General features: G+C 42.0%; 1 protein-coding gene across 1 annotated transcript in view; it reads right to left on the minus strand.

The window, feature by feature from the left end:
• The window catches only part of Fbp2 (fructose-bisphosphatase 2), a 30,991-nt gene that overhangs the window by 11,654 nt on the left and 2,782 nt on the right, over positions 1–16,555 (minus strand). The window contains exons 2-4 of the mRNA XM_070033696.1: positions 12,155–12,317; positions 11,082–11,174; positions 4,245–4,385 (exon numbers count right to left, since the gene is read on the minus strand). Of these exons, the coding sequence (XP_069889797.1) occupies positions 4,245–4,385; positions 11,082–11,174; positions 12,155–12,317 (397 nt within the window). The remainder of the gene's footprint in view (positions 1–4,244; positions 4,386–11,081; positions 11,175–12,154; positions 12,318–16,555) is intronic.

The raw sequence follows: 16,555 nt of genomic DNA on the forward strand, positions 1-16,555 counted from the left end.
TGTGTGCATGAAGCCCAGATGCCTTACAACTAATGAATGGACAAGAAAATGTGCCATATGTACACAACTGAGAATTATTAATCCATAAAGAAGAATGAAATATAATTTACAGGAAAATGGATGGATCAGAACATCATCATATAAAGTAAGCCAGGTTCAGAAAGACAAAGTTGACATATGTTCTATCATGTATGAATACTAGATCTAAACAACAAACACGTATATAGAACACATACAGAATTATATATAATGTGACCCACTAAATGTAGTTATCAATTTAAAGGCTGATATCTAAGTCACTAGGACAAAAATTAAGGCCTGGAAACTGGACCTCTTTTGAGACCTATTGAAGACTTTGGGAATGTGTAAACTCTTGAGACAGTACCTACAAGCTGGCAGCTAGACTGGAAGTTGCCCAAGGAACTTGTTTCAAACATAATCAATGTAGTTTTCCAAGAACATAGAGACAAAGCCACATTGATCATGTTTGGAACAAGACAGTGACAAGGTCTCCCAACAACTTCAAGAAGTCTCCGACAGTTCCTCTCTCCAGTCTAACAGGAGTGATGAGTATCTGTGTTCACTGTACCCTTCCTGCCTCCCATAGAAAACTCATTGAGATGTGTAATCAGGCATGACACCCACTCCTAAACTTCATCTGAACAAACCCTCTCTTCTTCATATCCCTGTAGATTTATCAAAGTCCACGACAGTAATAAGCATATCCAACTCCCTCTCAAGATGGTGTTCCACATTCCTTTTCAGTGTGGTCCCTTACCTAGAAAACTAGTTCTTCTTTTGTGGTGCCAGCCCTGGGGTTTGAACTCAGGGTCTAGGTACTATCCCTGAGCTGCTTTTGCTCAAAACTATCCTCTACCACTTGAGCCCCAGCTCCACTTCCAGTTGTTTTTTTTTTGGGGGGGGTGGGAATGGGTAGCTTATTGGCAGTACGAGTCTAATGGACTTTCTTGCCCAGGGTGGTGATCCTTAGATCCTCAGATCTCAGCCTCTTGAGTAGCTAGCTTTGCAGATATGAGCCACTGGCACCCAGCTACTTCTTTCTATATTCCCAATAGTCTTTGCTTTCTGAACTTTAATCAGCCACTCTGGGTATTTGTTGTGTTGAAATGGGCTGGCTTTGAGTTCTGCTTCTTAAAACCATCCTTTAAAAATTAGTCTCGTGAAAGTTGTATGTTAGCGTATGTGGGTGAAGAAAGAGGCTATAAAATCCCCAAAACAAAATAGAGTTAGGGCTGGAGGCCGGTGGTCTATAATCCTAGCTACTTAAGAAGCTGAGTCCTGAAGATTGCAATTCGAAACCAGGCTGGGCAGGAAAGTCAATGAGATGCTTACTCCAATTAACCACCAAAAAGGTGGAAGTGGAGCTGTGGCTCAAGTGGGAGAGCATTACCTGTGAGCAAAAACTGCTTGGAGACAGCACCCAAGCCCCAGGATTGGTGCACATGCACATGCACATGCGAGCACACACACACACACACACACACACACACACACACACACACACACACTATAATATAGAACCCAGTAACTTTTCAGATATAAATTTTCTGCATATAAACTCTAGATCAAGATCCTTTTCTGTGTCAGTTTACTAATGCCCCATTCTCTCTTATTTTCAAAGACAAAACCTGAGAAATTCTGTAGTTTACAATGACAAATAAAGTGCTCTTTCTAAAACTGCTGTAACTGTGAATGGTTATTAAGTGCTAGTTAAGTAGTAGATAGGCACTTCCTTTAAGAATTTCCATTTATTAGTGTATGTACAACTCACAGACACATAGTGGCGCCTCTACCATTCTGATTCCTTCGTGTGTGTGTGTGTGTGTGTGTGTGTGTGTGTGTGTGTGTGTGTGCGCTCCAGTGTGCCGGTGTGTGTGTGTGTGTGTGTGTGTGTGTGTGTGTGTGTGTGTGTGTGTGTGTGTGTGTGTGTGTGTGTGTGTGTGTGTGTGTGTATGCTCCAGTGTGCCGGTCCTGAGTCTTGAATTCAGGGTGTGGACTTCAGTGATTAGAATGGTGCTTTGGGACATAGTAGATGCTTAATAAACATTTGTATAAACTTGAATTCCATTGAAATACTCAGCTTTCTACTAAGTGAATACTGGAGTTTTTGAAATGGTTTTTGGTCAAAAGTATTTGGATTTTCATAAGATCTGACTGTATTTGGCAAAGCAGTTCACACATGAAAAGCAAAAGCATCCACTTATGAAGGAGAAATTCTAGAATTTAGAAATATTTTCCCAGATGTCACCTGAACATTTTTAATATACACAGACCAGGAAAGCTCAATCTCATTTTGTGAATTCTCCTGACTTTTTCCAATTATTTCCTTCTTCAATCAGGATTGGGCTATCATATTTTTCACCAACCCAGAGATGGCAGTTCTTCCTTTTAAAAAAAAAAAAAAGTTTTTTTTATTGTGAAAATACTGCATGGAGGGGTTACAGTTACATGAGCAAGGTAATGAGTACATTTCTTTTTTTTTTTTTTTTGGTCGGTCGTGGGGCTTGAACTCTGGGCCTGGGCGCTGTCCCTCAGCTCTTCAGCTCAAGGCGAGTGCTCTACCACTTGAGCTACAGCGCCACTTCCGGTTTTCTGGTGGTTTATTGGAGATAGGAGTCTCACTGTCTCTCCTGCCCGGGCTGGCTTTGAACCGCGATCCTCAGATCTCAGCCTCCTGAGTAGCTAGGAGTGAGCCACCAGCGCCCGGCTCATGAGTACATTTCTTATCAAGCATTGTTGCCTCCTCCTTTGTTTTCCTTACTATCCCTTCCCTCCCATCTCCACAACTACACTCCCCCCCAGCCTAAATTCATTTTTCCACATAGCATCTTGTACATTCCATTGTAGCAATGGGTCAACCTGTATTCCTATTTAATCAATTTGTTTTTCTCATTCCCCTCCCCAAATTATACCAACATCAAATACAGTGAAAACAGGGGTTATACTGTGGGGCAGGACAGTTCTTCGTTTTCTAATGCTGAATATTTTGTCACTGTGGACAATGGAGAATTAGACAGAACCTCAGAGGACAGTTTCCTTTCAGTTATCCTTCCATCTAAGATGTCTTCCAGAACCCTACTGCCCACAAGAGCAGCCATCAGTCACATGAGGCTTCTTTATTACATTTTTAAATTAGTATCGGTTAGTTGTATAGAAGGTTTTATTTTAACATGTCTTTATGTGCATATCATATACTCAGATTAGATTTACCCTTCCTTCACTCTCCCTCATTCCCCTTTCCCCCTTCCCAAGCCAATATCAACAAGCTTCTTTGTTCCTTTTACCTGAGACTTAAAACTAGTTTAAATGAAATAAAATGTCAAAAAATCCCTTTTCTCAGTCATATCCGCCACACTGCAGGTGTTTGGTGGTCACTAGAGGCCAGTGGTGGCTGAAATGGGCAGTGCAGAGTACAGAGCCTGTCCACCAGCACAGAGCATTCTAAGGTTGCTATGCTCTGAAGCTCCATGATGCAGTCTGAAAACTGACATTCTCAAGTTATGGTGTTCTCATAACTCACAGCATGCATGCATTAGTGGATAACCAATTCCCTTTGATAAGCTAGAGAAAAGGGGTCTGCCCATTTTCACCATGAAATACAAGAAATGTTTGAGGAGATCAATGTATTTATCACATGGTACCATCAATACACATAATGTATCTATATATCATTTAAAATAAACTTAATAAAAAGGAAAGAAAATTCCTTAAGGACAAGGCAAGAGTTGGTGTAATTAACTCTATAGAATCCTTCACCCCTCCATACTTGTGTGTGTGTGTGTGTGTGTGTGTGTGTGTGTGTGTGTGTGTATACCAGTTCTGGGGTTTAAATTCGGGGCCTGGATGCTGTCCTTTAGCTTTTTTGCTCAAGGATAGCACTCTACCACTTGAGCAACTGCTCCACTTCTGGCATTTTGGTGGTTAATTGGAGATAAGAATCTTATGGGCTTTCCTGCTCAGGCTGGCTTTGAACCTCAATCCTCAGATCTCAGCCTCCTGAGTTGATAAGATTACAGGTATAAACTACTGATGTCTGGCTCCCATGTCCCTGTTTAATCAGAGGTCCTTACTATTTTTGATGACAGTGTTGTCTTTCCAAACTAAGCTCTGTGTATCCAAAACCAAATATTAGAGCAACCCGGAAATTACCCCAGGGGGACAGGATTTCAAGCCCAGAATCCATGGAATCCTGAAAGGCACATGTCAGCATGCTGGGCACTTACTGGATCCAGCATGAAGAGGTCCACGCCTTGACCTGTAGAAAGAGCTACCAGGGTCGCACTGCCATAGAGTGCATAGCCAGCTGCCACAATATTTCGGCCAGGCTGCAGGGCATCCTTTTCCGAAGGCTCATCATCTGTGGTCTGTGGAAGAGAAAAAAAAATGTTATTGTTGCTGAAGAGAACCTTTGCCAGAGGAGGTACTTCAGATCTTCTGAAGCCACTTCAGGAAGAACATTCTGAGAGTGGGAAAACCTGAAAAAAACCCTCTCATCTTAATTCACTTATCTGCTTTCAGTTACTCTCCAGTTCCCTTCCCTATGTCTTAGCCCATTGACATCTCCCAGTCTTGTCCCAAGGAAATAGACTTGAGACTTGCTTTCATGACTTGGCCACCATTATGGTTTGGATGAGTCTTCCTACACCATACACAGAAAAAGCTCATAAATTATCCCATGATCAAGAGATACTACACTTGGGTATTTACCCAAAAGATTACAAGTCAGGATATAGTAAAAACACTCGTACAACCATGTTCATTGCTGCTTTATTTTCCACAGCCAAGTTAGGGAAACAGGTCAGATGCCTTTCTGTGGATAAATGGATCAAGATAACGTAATATATGCATGTACATATATGTATGTGGATAATGTCTATTCTATATATTTCACGTATATATAAAGTGCTATATATGTTACATATTACATATGTATATTACACAAATATATACACCACATACACAAGGGAACTTTACTCATCCATCAGGAGAAATGATATGACATTATTTGCAGAGAAATCAATGGACCTGGAAAAAAAATCATGTTAAGTGAAGTAAATCAGGCCCAGAGAGACAGGCTATGCATGATTTCTCATATATGTGGAAGTGACATTTAAAGACTAAATATACATGTAAACATATACAAAGCATATACATGGATATATACACACATATTGTATATGAACATCTTAACGAAAGTATGGTATTTGCTGGCAAGAATTTCAGTAGTGTACTTCTTTGAACAACAAACTTATAGTCTAACAAAATGGATACCAGGAAGCTAGAATTTGAGGTGAGGATCACAGGTTTGAGGTGACCAGGAGAAGGGTGGATGGATAAAGAGACAAAGGGTTGGAGAAGGCAGTCATACTATTCAATTTCCATAGGTGAGGGTAGAACCAGCTAACTTGTGGAGATAGGTGTGGTTGGGAGAGATGCAACAGGGAATGATGGGAAGGGTGACATAAATCAGGAAGCCTTGTACTCATAAATGGTCATGCTTCGTTGAAACTCTTTTGTACAACTACTTAACTATCATTATAAAACATTAGAAATAGAAAAGTTTTTTTTTTAAGTCTCATGCCCTGAAGGCTTGGTCACCAGATGGTGGTACTATTTTGGGAGGTTGTAAAAACTTGAAGAGGTAAGGCCTCGCTGAAGGAAATAGGTCTGTCTCTGTCTCTCTGTCTCTCTCTCTTGACTGTTTCCTGCCCACCATGAGGAAAATCCCTCTTCTGCCTCATGCTCCTACCAGTATGATCTGTCCAAGTACGTGAGGCCCAAGTAAACATGGACTGAACTCTCCAAAACTGTGAGCCAAAACAAGTCTTATTCCAGTTGAGGTTATTTTGTCAAGTATTTGGTCACAGCAATGAGAAACTGGCCAGTACAGCTGCCTCATGAATAGGCTCAATCTCTTTTGGAAAACTTACCCGTTTAGGGGTTAGCATACTATATAGCAGGTTGGACAACAATGTCAAGCTGCAGCAAATGGAAGTAAGCTGCCATGGGCATGAGCAATCTTAGCTGAATCTCTTGGGTTGTTTCCATCCTGTTTCCCAAGAATATTTGTCTTCAGCCTGGCAAAATGAGCACTTCAAGATGCTAAAGCCATGATCCTGCTCATTGTCACAAATCATGCTTCCTAATCACTATAATGACAGCCAAGAAATTGTAACCCCTCTGTACAGTATTTTCACAATAAAAAAATGACAACCAAGAATACTGGGCTCTATTTTTCTGCAGTGTCTCCTCTAACGGACTCCCCAAACTTCCAAGATAGCACTGTTCATGTTATGAGGTAAACAAACCTCAGGAGGACCAATGGCCCATGCTTTCCCTCATATGTGGAAGCTAGATCTAAAACATATCTGGTCATGATAACCTAAACAGGACTGTAGGCATTCATACACAGTCAGACTAAAGGAGGATACCCTGAGAGGAGGTACTCAAAGGTGTAACTTCTCTGAACATTTTAAGTATTATTTATCAAAACAAACTCCAGAAACATGGGATTCATTGTTGTTGTTGTTGGTGGTGGTGGATGTGTTTGTTTTGAGGGTTTTTTTGGGGGAGGGTGAAGGTTAAAGAGAAGGTACAGAAAGGGAAGGAGGGGGAAAGGGTGAACAAATCCAATCATGCTATTCACTATACACTATGTATACTATGTAACTTGTGGGCAGGGAAGGGAGGGGAAACTGGAGGAAAGCAAAGAAATCGGAGATATTGTTCCCCCAAAATGTACTCATGACCTGACTTATGAAATGGCAACCCTCTGTACAACACCAAAATAATAATAATAATAATAAAATTATATGTTTTTCAAAGGCAGTACTGCCACCTTCATCACCCAAGTGAAGAGTGTGGAGTGACTGGAAAAACGGTACAACATTGGGAAGTCCATGGAACTAGACTAATCTGCCCAACGCCTGCTAAAATAGTATTTGGCTCCCAATATTTTGACTTCATGGTTTGGCCTTTCAAGTGCTTCTTTGAAGTTCCAGTATATTTCCATGAGTGTGTTTGAAATCTGCCTCTTCTTTAGAAATATTATTGGAGGGAATTTCCTAGTTATGTGGACTAGACTTTAAAACCTATGCTTCATTTAAAACTAAAAAAAAAAAAAAAAACAACTCTGCATCCAAGCTCACATTAGGAACTAAAGTCCTCTGTTTTCAAACAGCGGATCTTAAGAAGATATTTACTATAAGCTGCAAATGGAAGAGCTGGGGTTCATTTGGGTCCCCTGTCCCACTATGATTGATTGGGTAAATGTAGCCACATTACTTACCGGCTCTGTGGTTCCATTGCTCAGCAGTCAAAAAGTGACAGTATTATCTGTGCCTGCCTTCCTGGCTGGGAAAAGGCCTAAGAGCCTTCTGAGAGTAGGTTCAGGGAGATGAGACCAGCATCTGACTTACCTGACTGGTAATTGGCACTCAAGTGTATTAGCCAAGGGGAGAGAACCAATATTTAAAGCTACCTAAAGAAACAACTGGGTGTGTTTTTCTTAATTCTATCATAAATATTATGCTCGCCCTTCCTTCCTTCCCTTCCTTTTTCCTCCCTTCCTCCTTCCTTCGTCTTTCCTTCTTTCTCTCTTTTCGTTTCTTTTTTTTTTTTTTTTTTTTGAGCAAGTCCTGGGGCTTGAACTGAGAAATGTTCTGGAGCTCTTTGCTCAAGGCTAGTGCTCTACCATTTGAGCCACAGCTCCAATTCCAGATTTTTAATGGCTAATTAGAGAGAAGTGTCACTGACTTTCCTGCCCTGGTTGGCTTCCAAGTGTGATCCTGAGATCTCATTCTCCTGAAAAGCTAAGGTTACAGGCTTCAGCCACTGGTGTCTGGCTTTCTTTCTTTCTTTTTAGAAATGAAGGGCCTTGTGCTTGCTTAACCTTCACATTTTATCTTGCCTTTAAACTGTCAGACACCAGACAAAGCACCTTGTGTCATTCTCTTGGACTCCCTCAAAAATCATTTTTTCCTCTCTTCACAAGAAAAGAGAAATAGCCCTACAGAAAGCAAAATTCCCTGCATTTTCCTCCTGTTGAGTTTAGTCTGACTTCCAGTCTGTTCCCTAAGACTGGAGTACAATCATTACCCTGCTTCATTGCTTTGCTTTCCAGAAAGAAAGCTTTGCCCAAGATTTTTTTTCTTTTTTCTTTTTTCTTTTTTCTTTTTACTTTCCGTGGTTTTAGTTACTGTGATTGGAAAACATCATCGGGGGCAACAATCCAGGATCCTCTACAGTAGATAATCCTCCTCCTCATACATCATCAGAAAGCCAATAGCAGGCTGTCTCCACATCACAGTGCCGTGTCATTTCTGTCCCTTCCTCTATCCTGTCAGCATCACATTACCTCAAGAAAAAGGCAGGTACAGTACTACAAGACAATCTGACAGGGAGAATTCACTCTTGTAACTTTTATTTCAGTATGTTGCTATAATCGTTTACTTCATTAGATATTAGTTATCTCTTACTGTGCCTAATTTTGTTACGACTTTATCACAGGTGCGTGTGTGTGTGTGTGTGTGTGTGTGTGTGTGTGTGTGTGTGTGTGTGTGTGTGTGTGTGTGTGTGTGTATGATTTGGTGCTATGATTTCAAGTATTCACTGGGAAGCTTGCAACACATCCCCTCCAAATACAAGGGGATGGCTCTTTCCAGACATTATGTACTCAGTGCTAAGATGCACAATGGTAGCATAGAAAATGTGATATGGACTCAGAATGTGGCTTAGTGGAAGAGTGCTTGCCTAGCATGCATGAAGCTCCTGGATTCAACTCCTCAGTACCACACAAATGTGGCTCAAGTGATAGAGTGCTAGCCTTGAGCAAAAAGAAGCTCAGGGACAGTGCCTAGGCCCTGAGTGCAAGCCCTAGGGCTAGCAAAAGAAAAGAAAATGTGACAACACAAAAAGAAATGAACTGATGTGCTATATGTGTGATCATGAGTTAATATAAAGTATGTTGTTTTTTATTTTTATTTTGTTGTTATTACAAAGGTGGTATTATTATAAAGGTAATGACTATACTTCTTTTTGGACAATGTCACCCCTCTCCTCACTCTCTATGCAAAGGATGTTCTATGGAGTTGAAGAGATGAGTGTTTAGCACAAATCTAGTACTCTAACATAGCCAAGGTTCCCAACTGTGCAGTCCACAAGTCTCTCAAACACATTTATCTCCCTGTGCCTAAAAACCCCAGCAACATCCTGACCACAGCAAGGAGTGCTTTCCAAACAAAGTCATGGCCAAATGGTGTAGTCTGGAGTGTGTACATGGTAGACTGTGAAGTTTCTGGTCATGTTGGATGCACATAAACCAACCCATAAGATTCTTGCCATTCTGAGGTTGGCAGAGAGACAGAAGAGCTCCAACACTCTCCTAATCCCTACAACCTGTGCAAATACATTGCATTGCCCAGCAAAAAGATTTTGCAGATATAATCAGGTTTGTGGTTTTTAAAATCCGGAAGATTTTTTTTCCCTGGGTTGTCCTAATTAGATTAGTTCAGTCTAGTCAAATGAGTGACTGTAATCAGATGACTCCTATGATAAGGTATCAGTGGGGAGGGTGTGTTGGAGAGAATCGAAGAATGAGAAAGCCTCAGGAACTTGGCTGACTTTGAAAATAAAGAGGTCACAAGAAGATATGCATCCTGTAGCAGCTGGAAAAGCTCCCCACCCAGACACCAGCCAGCAAAGGCCCCTGGAACTCAGACCTACCACAGAATGAAACCAAATTCCACCATCCACCTTCAGGCCTGAAAGTAAATTCTCCCCACACATCACCCCAGCCACTAGAAAAGAGTTCCAACTACCTGTCACCTTGATTTTTGATTTATGGTACCCCAAGCCAATAACCTAGCCAAGGCTGCTTGGCTTCTGACTTACAAAAACAGAAGATGATGAATGATGTTTAAAACCTGTGTGTGCTCAATTGTCATTGCAGCATCAGAAAACATAAAAGGTAGGGTGCTTAAAAAATACAGACTATTCCTAGAAGATAATAAAGTTGAACATCCCTAGTCCTGAGATATAAGTCTCCCAGGATCTGAGCTCTTGGAATTTTAACATGTTATCACACATGACTTCATGTGAAGGATGACCGTCAAAACATAGGTGCAGCTGTGCATCAGTGGCTTCTACCTATAATCCTATCTACTCAAATGGCTGAGAGACAAAGGATCAAGGTTCAAAGCCAACATAGGCACAGATGGCCACAAGATCCATCTCCAATTAAAACCAGCAAAAACGCAGGCTGGAGACATAGCTCAAGTGATAGAATGCCAGCTGAACACATAAATCTAGCAAGCAAGCTGAGGAAGCATAAGGCCCTGACTTCAAACTCCCATCCTAGCAACAAAACTAACAACAGCAAAAGCAGGTGCAATAAAAAAAAAAAAAACACTGCATACAATTGCATTCAAGATATGTGTGCAAGTATATAGGAAAATCACAAATGAATTTTGCGTTTAGTGTTGGATACCATCCACAAGATATCTCCTTATGTATATGCAAATAGTGTAGTATCCATAAAATCTGAAATCTGAAATATCTGTGGTCCAAGTACTCTGCATATAGGATATTCAACCTGTGCCATGTCTGACATCATGTTCTAGTCACTAAGTCACAAGCTGGGTGCCAGTGATCATACCTGCATTCCTAGCTACTTCAGTAGGCTGAGACTTGTAGGATAATAGTTTGATGCCAGTCTAAGTAGAAACATCTGTAAGACTCCATCTCTCATTAATTGGCATTAAGCCTTACTGGGGATGTGGCTCAAATGATAGAGAACCAGGTGTGAACAAGAAAGTTGAGAAAGAGCTCCAGGCCCTGAATTCAAGCTACAGAACAAGCACACACACACTGAATTGAAAAGGCCCCATGTGACTTGTTACTTCACCCTCTCCCCAGGAATGCCAATTGAAGGTTGAGGGAGAATTACCATCCATTGAGAAGCTCAAAACAGAGAAAGTTCCCCGTGTGCCCACAGCAATGGAAACTGTGTGCCCAGAAACTTCCACAGGAAGGAGATATAAAAAGTCAGCTCATATACTCACCTTTCTGTAGATGGCAAATATGGTTCCAATGGAAGCTAGACAGTCAATGTTGGAAGAGCCATCCAGTGGGTCAAAGCAGACCACGTACTTCCCCTAAATCACAAAGGAAGAAGCACCTGGTCAGCACACCTTCCCACCGGCAGCATTGTACTAAGTCATGGCTGCATGAGACAGATGAAACTACACCAACAAGCAATTCAGGGCCACAGCGTATCCATATTTTTAAAAAAACGCCATTAATTGTGGAAAGCAGCTCAACCGTTATTTGTAGAACACTTAGAATATGTTGATATGCTCGAGGTCACTCTTTCTGGTGTCTTCCTAGACAGGTAAGATAAGGAATAAAGGAGGGAAGGAGGGAAAGAGGAAAGAAAAGACAGAGGAAGGAAGGAAGGAAGGAAGGAAGGAAGCAAGCAAGCAAACAAGCAAGCAAGCAAGCAAGCAAAGAGGGGAGGCAGGGAGGAAGGGAGGCAGGGAGGAAGGGAGGCAGGGAGGAAGGAAAGAGAGGAGGAAGGGAGGGCGGGAGGGAGGCCAATTGCCCCATTATTTTGGGTCAAGAGCATGAGATCTCCATGATTTATTTTCCAGGTTGGTCTAATACTTTATCAGGCCCAGGGAGGAGGGAATGAGACCTGAAACCATGCTCCCTTGAGGACATGTGAATGGCAGGGATGGGTAGAGTCTGGAAGAGTAAGGAGATGAGTTATACAGCTTTTCCAAGAAGTAAAACCTCCCCTAAGAGTTAAAAAAAAAGATGCCAGCATCTGTTTGTTGCCATATAAAAATGACACCTTGTCCACGAAGGCATCAGGAAATGTACTTGGATTTGTTTCACTGACTTACTTCTTAAGGCTTAATTCACTAGACTACACTAGATTTGTGTCTCCACTTAAAAGAGTAGGCAATCTTTTGTTTCCAAAAAAAAAAAAAAAAGTTAAGAAATAGAAAAAGCCAGTGGGGGGAGGGGGAGGGAAACCTAAAGGAAAGCAGGGCTGCAACCAGCCTTCTAGCCAGGTAGCTAAGTAGCTCCATCTACTGGTACTAAGCAGTACTGCAGGTTTCCCAGGACTCACTCTTCTTTCCTTAGAGGTGATTATGGCCTCTTTATTCTCTTCAGAGACCAGGACACAGGTGCTATAGGAAGACTGGAGCATGTTGATCACCAGGGAATTGGATAACACATCCAGTTTCTTCACTTCATCCCCTGTTACATTCACACTTCCTGCAATTCCATATCTAAGAAAACAAAAGAGTAAATTAAGCCACTACAGAAGTCCTTGATCCAGCCAAGAAGACCCAGAGCTAAAGCACCCAAAGTGCACCTCACCTTTCCTTCTACATCTCTGCAGTTCCAAGGTTATAAATACACAGGATGTATATTGTGTCACCCAGCAGCAGCTTTCAACTTTGTTTCCTTACCCCTTGGGGACCTTGTATTTCCTCTGTCTCCCTATGAGATTAATAATCTTACTAAAATATAAGCATACCCTCAGTACAGGGAGGTAGACAGACTGGGAAAGCTCCTAAAATCAGACACATCAGCTGGGCACCCATGGCTTAGCCTATAGTTTTAGCTTCTCAGAAGGCTGAGACTCACAGTTCAAAGCCAGCTGAGTCAGGAAAGTTCATGAGACTCTTATCTCTAACCACCAAAAGGCCAAAAGTGGAGCTGTAGTTCAACAGGGGGAGTACTAGCCTTGAGCAAAAGGTCTCAGGGACAGTGCCCAAGCCCTGAATTCAAGCCCCAGACCTTGCATACACACACACATACACACACACACACACACACACACACACACACACACACACACACACACACAAATTAGACACATCACCATAAATAGGAACATCAAAAACTAAAGGACCGTGGAAGACTTTGTGGGTTGTGGTAGCTTGATGGGCTGAATTTAAAAGTGTCCTATAAGTAGCTTGGCACTACATAAATTAAGAAGGAATTTGAGGCAGCAGACTTAATTAATTTGATATGCTTCTTCACTATGATCCCAAGCAACATAAGAGCATTGCCATAAAATTTCTACTACAGGCTGGTGGTAAAGCTCAGTTGTAGAGTTCTGCCTGTAATCCATGAGGCCCTAGGTTTAATCCCCTGCACTCAAGATAAAAATCTACCTAGAGGCTTCATGTCTCAGACTACTAACGTGCAAAGATCTTCCTGCTCTTAGACACACACACCCTCCCCATATGTTCTCAATATAGCATCTTTCTCATCTCACTTGGAGGCAAAGCCATGTTCCCACATGGGGTCAGGCACCATGGAAACCTTGTTCTCACCCTGGCATGGCTTCCTGTTTTCTTACCTCCCTTCAGCCAGTCTCAGCCTCTACATCCCAGCAGACACCTTACCTTTGCTGCACCCTACCTCAGACATCTTTCTCAGAGAGACATGTGACATGTGTCTGACATATATTCCAGTTTTGACACAAAGACTATTTCTTTTTTGGGGGGGGGGGTCCAGTAGTGGGGCCTGAACTCTGGGTCTGGGCGCTGTCCCTCAGCTCTTCAGCTCAAGGCTAGCGCTCTACCACTTGAGTCACAGCGCCACTTCCGGCTTTTTTCTTATGTGGTGCTGAGGAATCGAACCCAGGGCCTCAAGCATGCAAGGCAAGTGCTCTACCACTGAGCCACCTTCCCAGCCCCACAAAGGCTATTTCTTAGTGAGGTTTTCCCTGTATACTTATCTAATATAAGAACCCCCAATTCTCAATATCTTCTTTCATTTATTCTTTTCCTTTGCCTACCATTTCTTTGGAAGGTGTGTATGTGTGTGTGTGTGTGTGTGTGTGTGTGTGTGTGTGTGTGTGTGTGTGTGTGCTGGTCCTATAGCTTGAATTCGAGGCCTAGGTGCTGTCTCTGCGCTTCTTTTGCTCAAGACTCACACTCTACCACTTGAGCCACAGCTCTACTTCTGGCTTTTTTTGAATGGTGAATTGGAGATAAGAATTTCATGGACTTACCTACCTGACTGGCTTCAAACCATGATCCTCAGATCTCAGCCTCATTAGTAGCTAGGATTACAGGCATGAGCCACCAGCACTTGGCTAGAAGAGATATTTTTATCTGTTTTCTGATGGCTTGCCTTTAGTATCTCCAGCTTTCCATGCCTGCATCAAGGCTCAGTCACATCTCCTGGACCACTGGGCTGGTAGGCCAGTCCCAAATGTCCTGTGGCCTATGGAGGTCCTTTCACCTTCAATCCCAGTACTCTCCCCTTCAGTGCTTGCTAAACCTCCCTCTCTCATCCCTCTCACCCTCCTACTACCCACAGGAAGCCTCTTAGACCCCTATCACATCCAAGCACATCCATCATCCCTCCCCTGGAGTCTCATAATCTGTCCATGGAACGTGGTTCCTGCTGCATTATCTGCTTGCTGAGAGCAAGAACTGAGTCTTACATTCGAGATTTCCACAGCGCCCAGGCATGCAGTAGATGCCCAACATACATCCAATGCATTAAGAAGAAAGGCAAGGGAGTAATTTCCTTTCATGGTATTCATTGAGGGACCCCTTGGGTGGTACTAACAGGTAGCCAACGTGGAGAAGGGTTGGCCTGTGAATGAATGTACTTCCCATTCATTGAAGAGGAGCCTCTCCCTCACCTCCCAGTACTTAGCCCCACCCCACCCCTTTTATCAATTGATGTCTGAAATAATAAGCCTTGGGACCCGACACTGGCAGCCTGGCTCCAAAGACTGTGCCTTCTAGGTCAAGACAAAAGCAAGCAAATCACTGAAGTGGATAATTTTGCATTGCCACTTAAAGGGTCACAAATCCAGTCCTGTTTAATACAGAATCTTGAGGAAGCTGCTGCTGGGGAATAAAGGGCTCTAGAGAGATCAACACTTGGGGCTGGGAAGTTGGCTCAGTGGTAGAGCACTTGCCTTGCATGCCTGAGGCCCTGGGTTCGAGTCCTCAGCACCACATAAGCAAAAAGAAAAAAGCCGGAAGTGGCACTGTGGCTCAAGTGGTAGAGCACTAGCCTTGAGCTGAAGAGCTGAGGGACAGCACCCAGGCCTAGAGTTCAGGCCCCATGACCGGGCCCAGAGAGATCAAGACCTGGCCTGGAAAATTCATCCTGTCAACCTCACCCCTCAACCTATCCTCTACACCTTCCTATGCATCCTAGTCATTGCCCTTCCTTCCAGAAAAAAAAAAGGAACTTACAATGAAGTGAAATTTCTAACTCCTTCAAGTTAGACGGTGTATTACAAAGACTTTTCTAGCCACGTGCCAGTGGCTCATGCCTGTAATCCTAGCTACTCAGGAGGCTGAGATCTGAGGATCACAGTTCAAAGCCAGTCCAGGCAGGAAAGTAGTCTGTGAAACTCTTTTTTTTTTACTTTAAAATTTTATTTTCCATGTTAGTAAATTGAATGAAATATAATATACACAATGATATATTATTATAGTATAATAAAGACAGTGATAATAAATTTCATACAATTTATATGACAATCAGTCATTACTTTTAAACAGCTGGTGATAGTAAAAACAAAAATAAACAAAAAAATTTCTTGTATCACGAGGTCTACAATGCACTTCCCTAGTAAGAAGAGTTGCTGTGAAGTTGCTCAACTGTGCACATGACCTTTCAAAAAGAACTCCATCACTTAATGCTATGAACTTTCAGGAAAGTATTTATTACTTGGGATTAAATTTCACTCATTCCTTGAAAAATCTACACAAAATCTATTAAATAATTTTCTAAAATACTTAGTCTTATTTCCAGGTACATCTTGATATATACTTTTTAAAATTACAACATCAACAGAGCCCTTTAGAATTTAAAGTTTAGATAATATTACTAACTATCCAAAGGAATTTGTAAGTCTTTCCAGTAGCTGTTTTTCCATTTTCCCTGGCAGCATTAGGTGGTAAGGATCTGTAAAACTCTTAGCTCCAATTAACCACCAGAAAACTGGAAGTGGCACTGCGGTTCAAGTGGTAGAGCATTCACCTTGAGCTGAAGAGCTCAGAAACAGCGTCCTGACCAGAGTTCAAGTCCCACAATCAGAAAAACGCAGAAAGAAAGAAAGAGAGAAAGAAAGAGAGAGAGAGAGAGAGAGAGAGAGAGAGAGAGAGAGAGAGAGAAAGAAAGAAAGAAAAAGAAAGAAAGAAAGAAAGAAAGAAAGAAAGAAAGAAAGAAAGAAAGAAAGAAAGAAAGAAAGAAAAGAAAAGAAAAGAAAAAAGAAAAAGTACTTTCTAGTGGGGCACCAGGAGACCTAGCTAATCAGGAGGCTGAGATCTAATGATCACTCAGGGCCGGTTAAGTCCATGGCCATATTATTTCCAATTAATCACCAAAAAGCCAGATGAAGGACTTTGGCTCAAGAGGAAGAGAGTGCTAAGCTTGAGCAAAAATGATAAGGAATAGTGCACAGGCCCTGAGTTCAAGCCCCAGGGTTGGCACACAAAAAAGTACTTTCTAGACAATACCTTGTAAAAAAGAATGTTCT

This window comes from Dipodomys merriami, unplaced genomic scaffold (assembly GCF_024711535.1).
Source record: "Dipodomys merriami isolate MVZ:Mamm:240054 unplaced genomic scaffold, mDipMer1.0.p SCAF_22, whole genome shotgun sequence".
NCBI lineage: Eukaryota > Metazoa > Chordata > Mammalia > Rodentia > Heteromyidae > Dipodomys > Dipodomys merriami.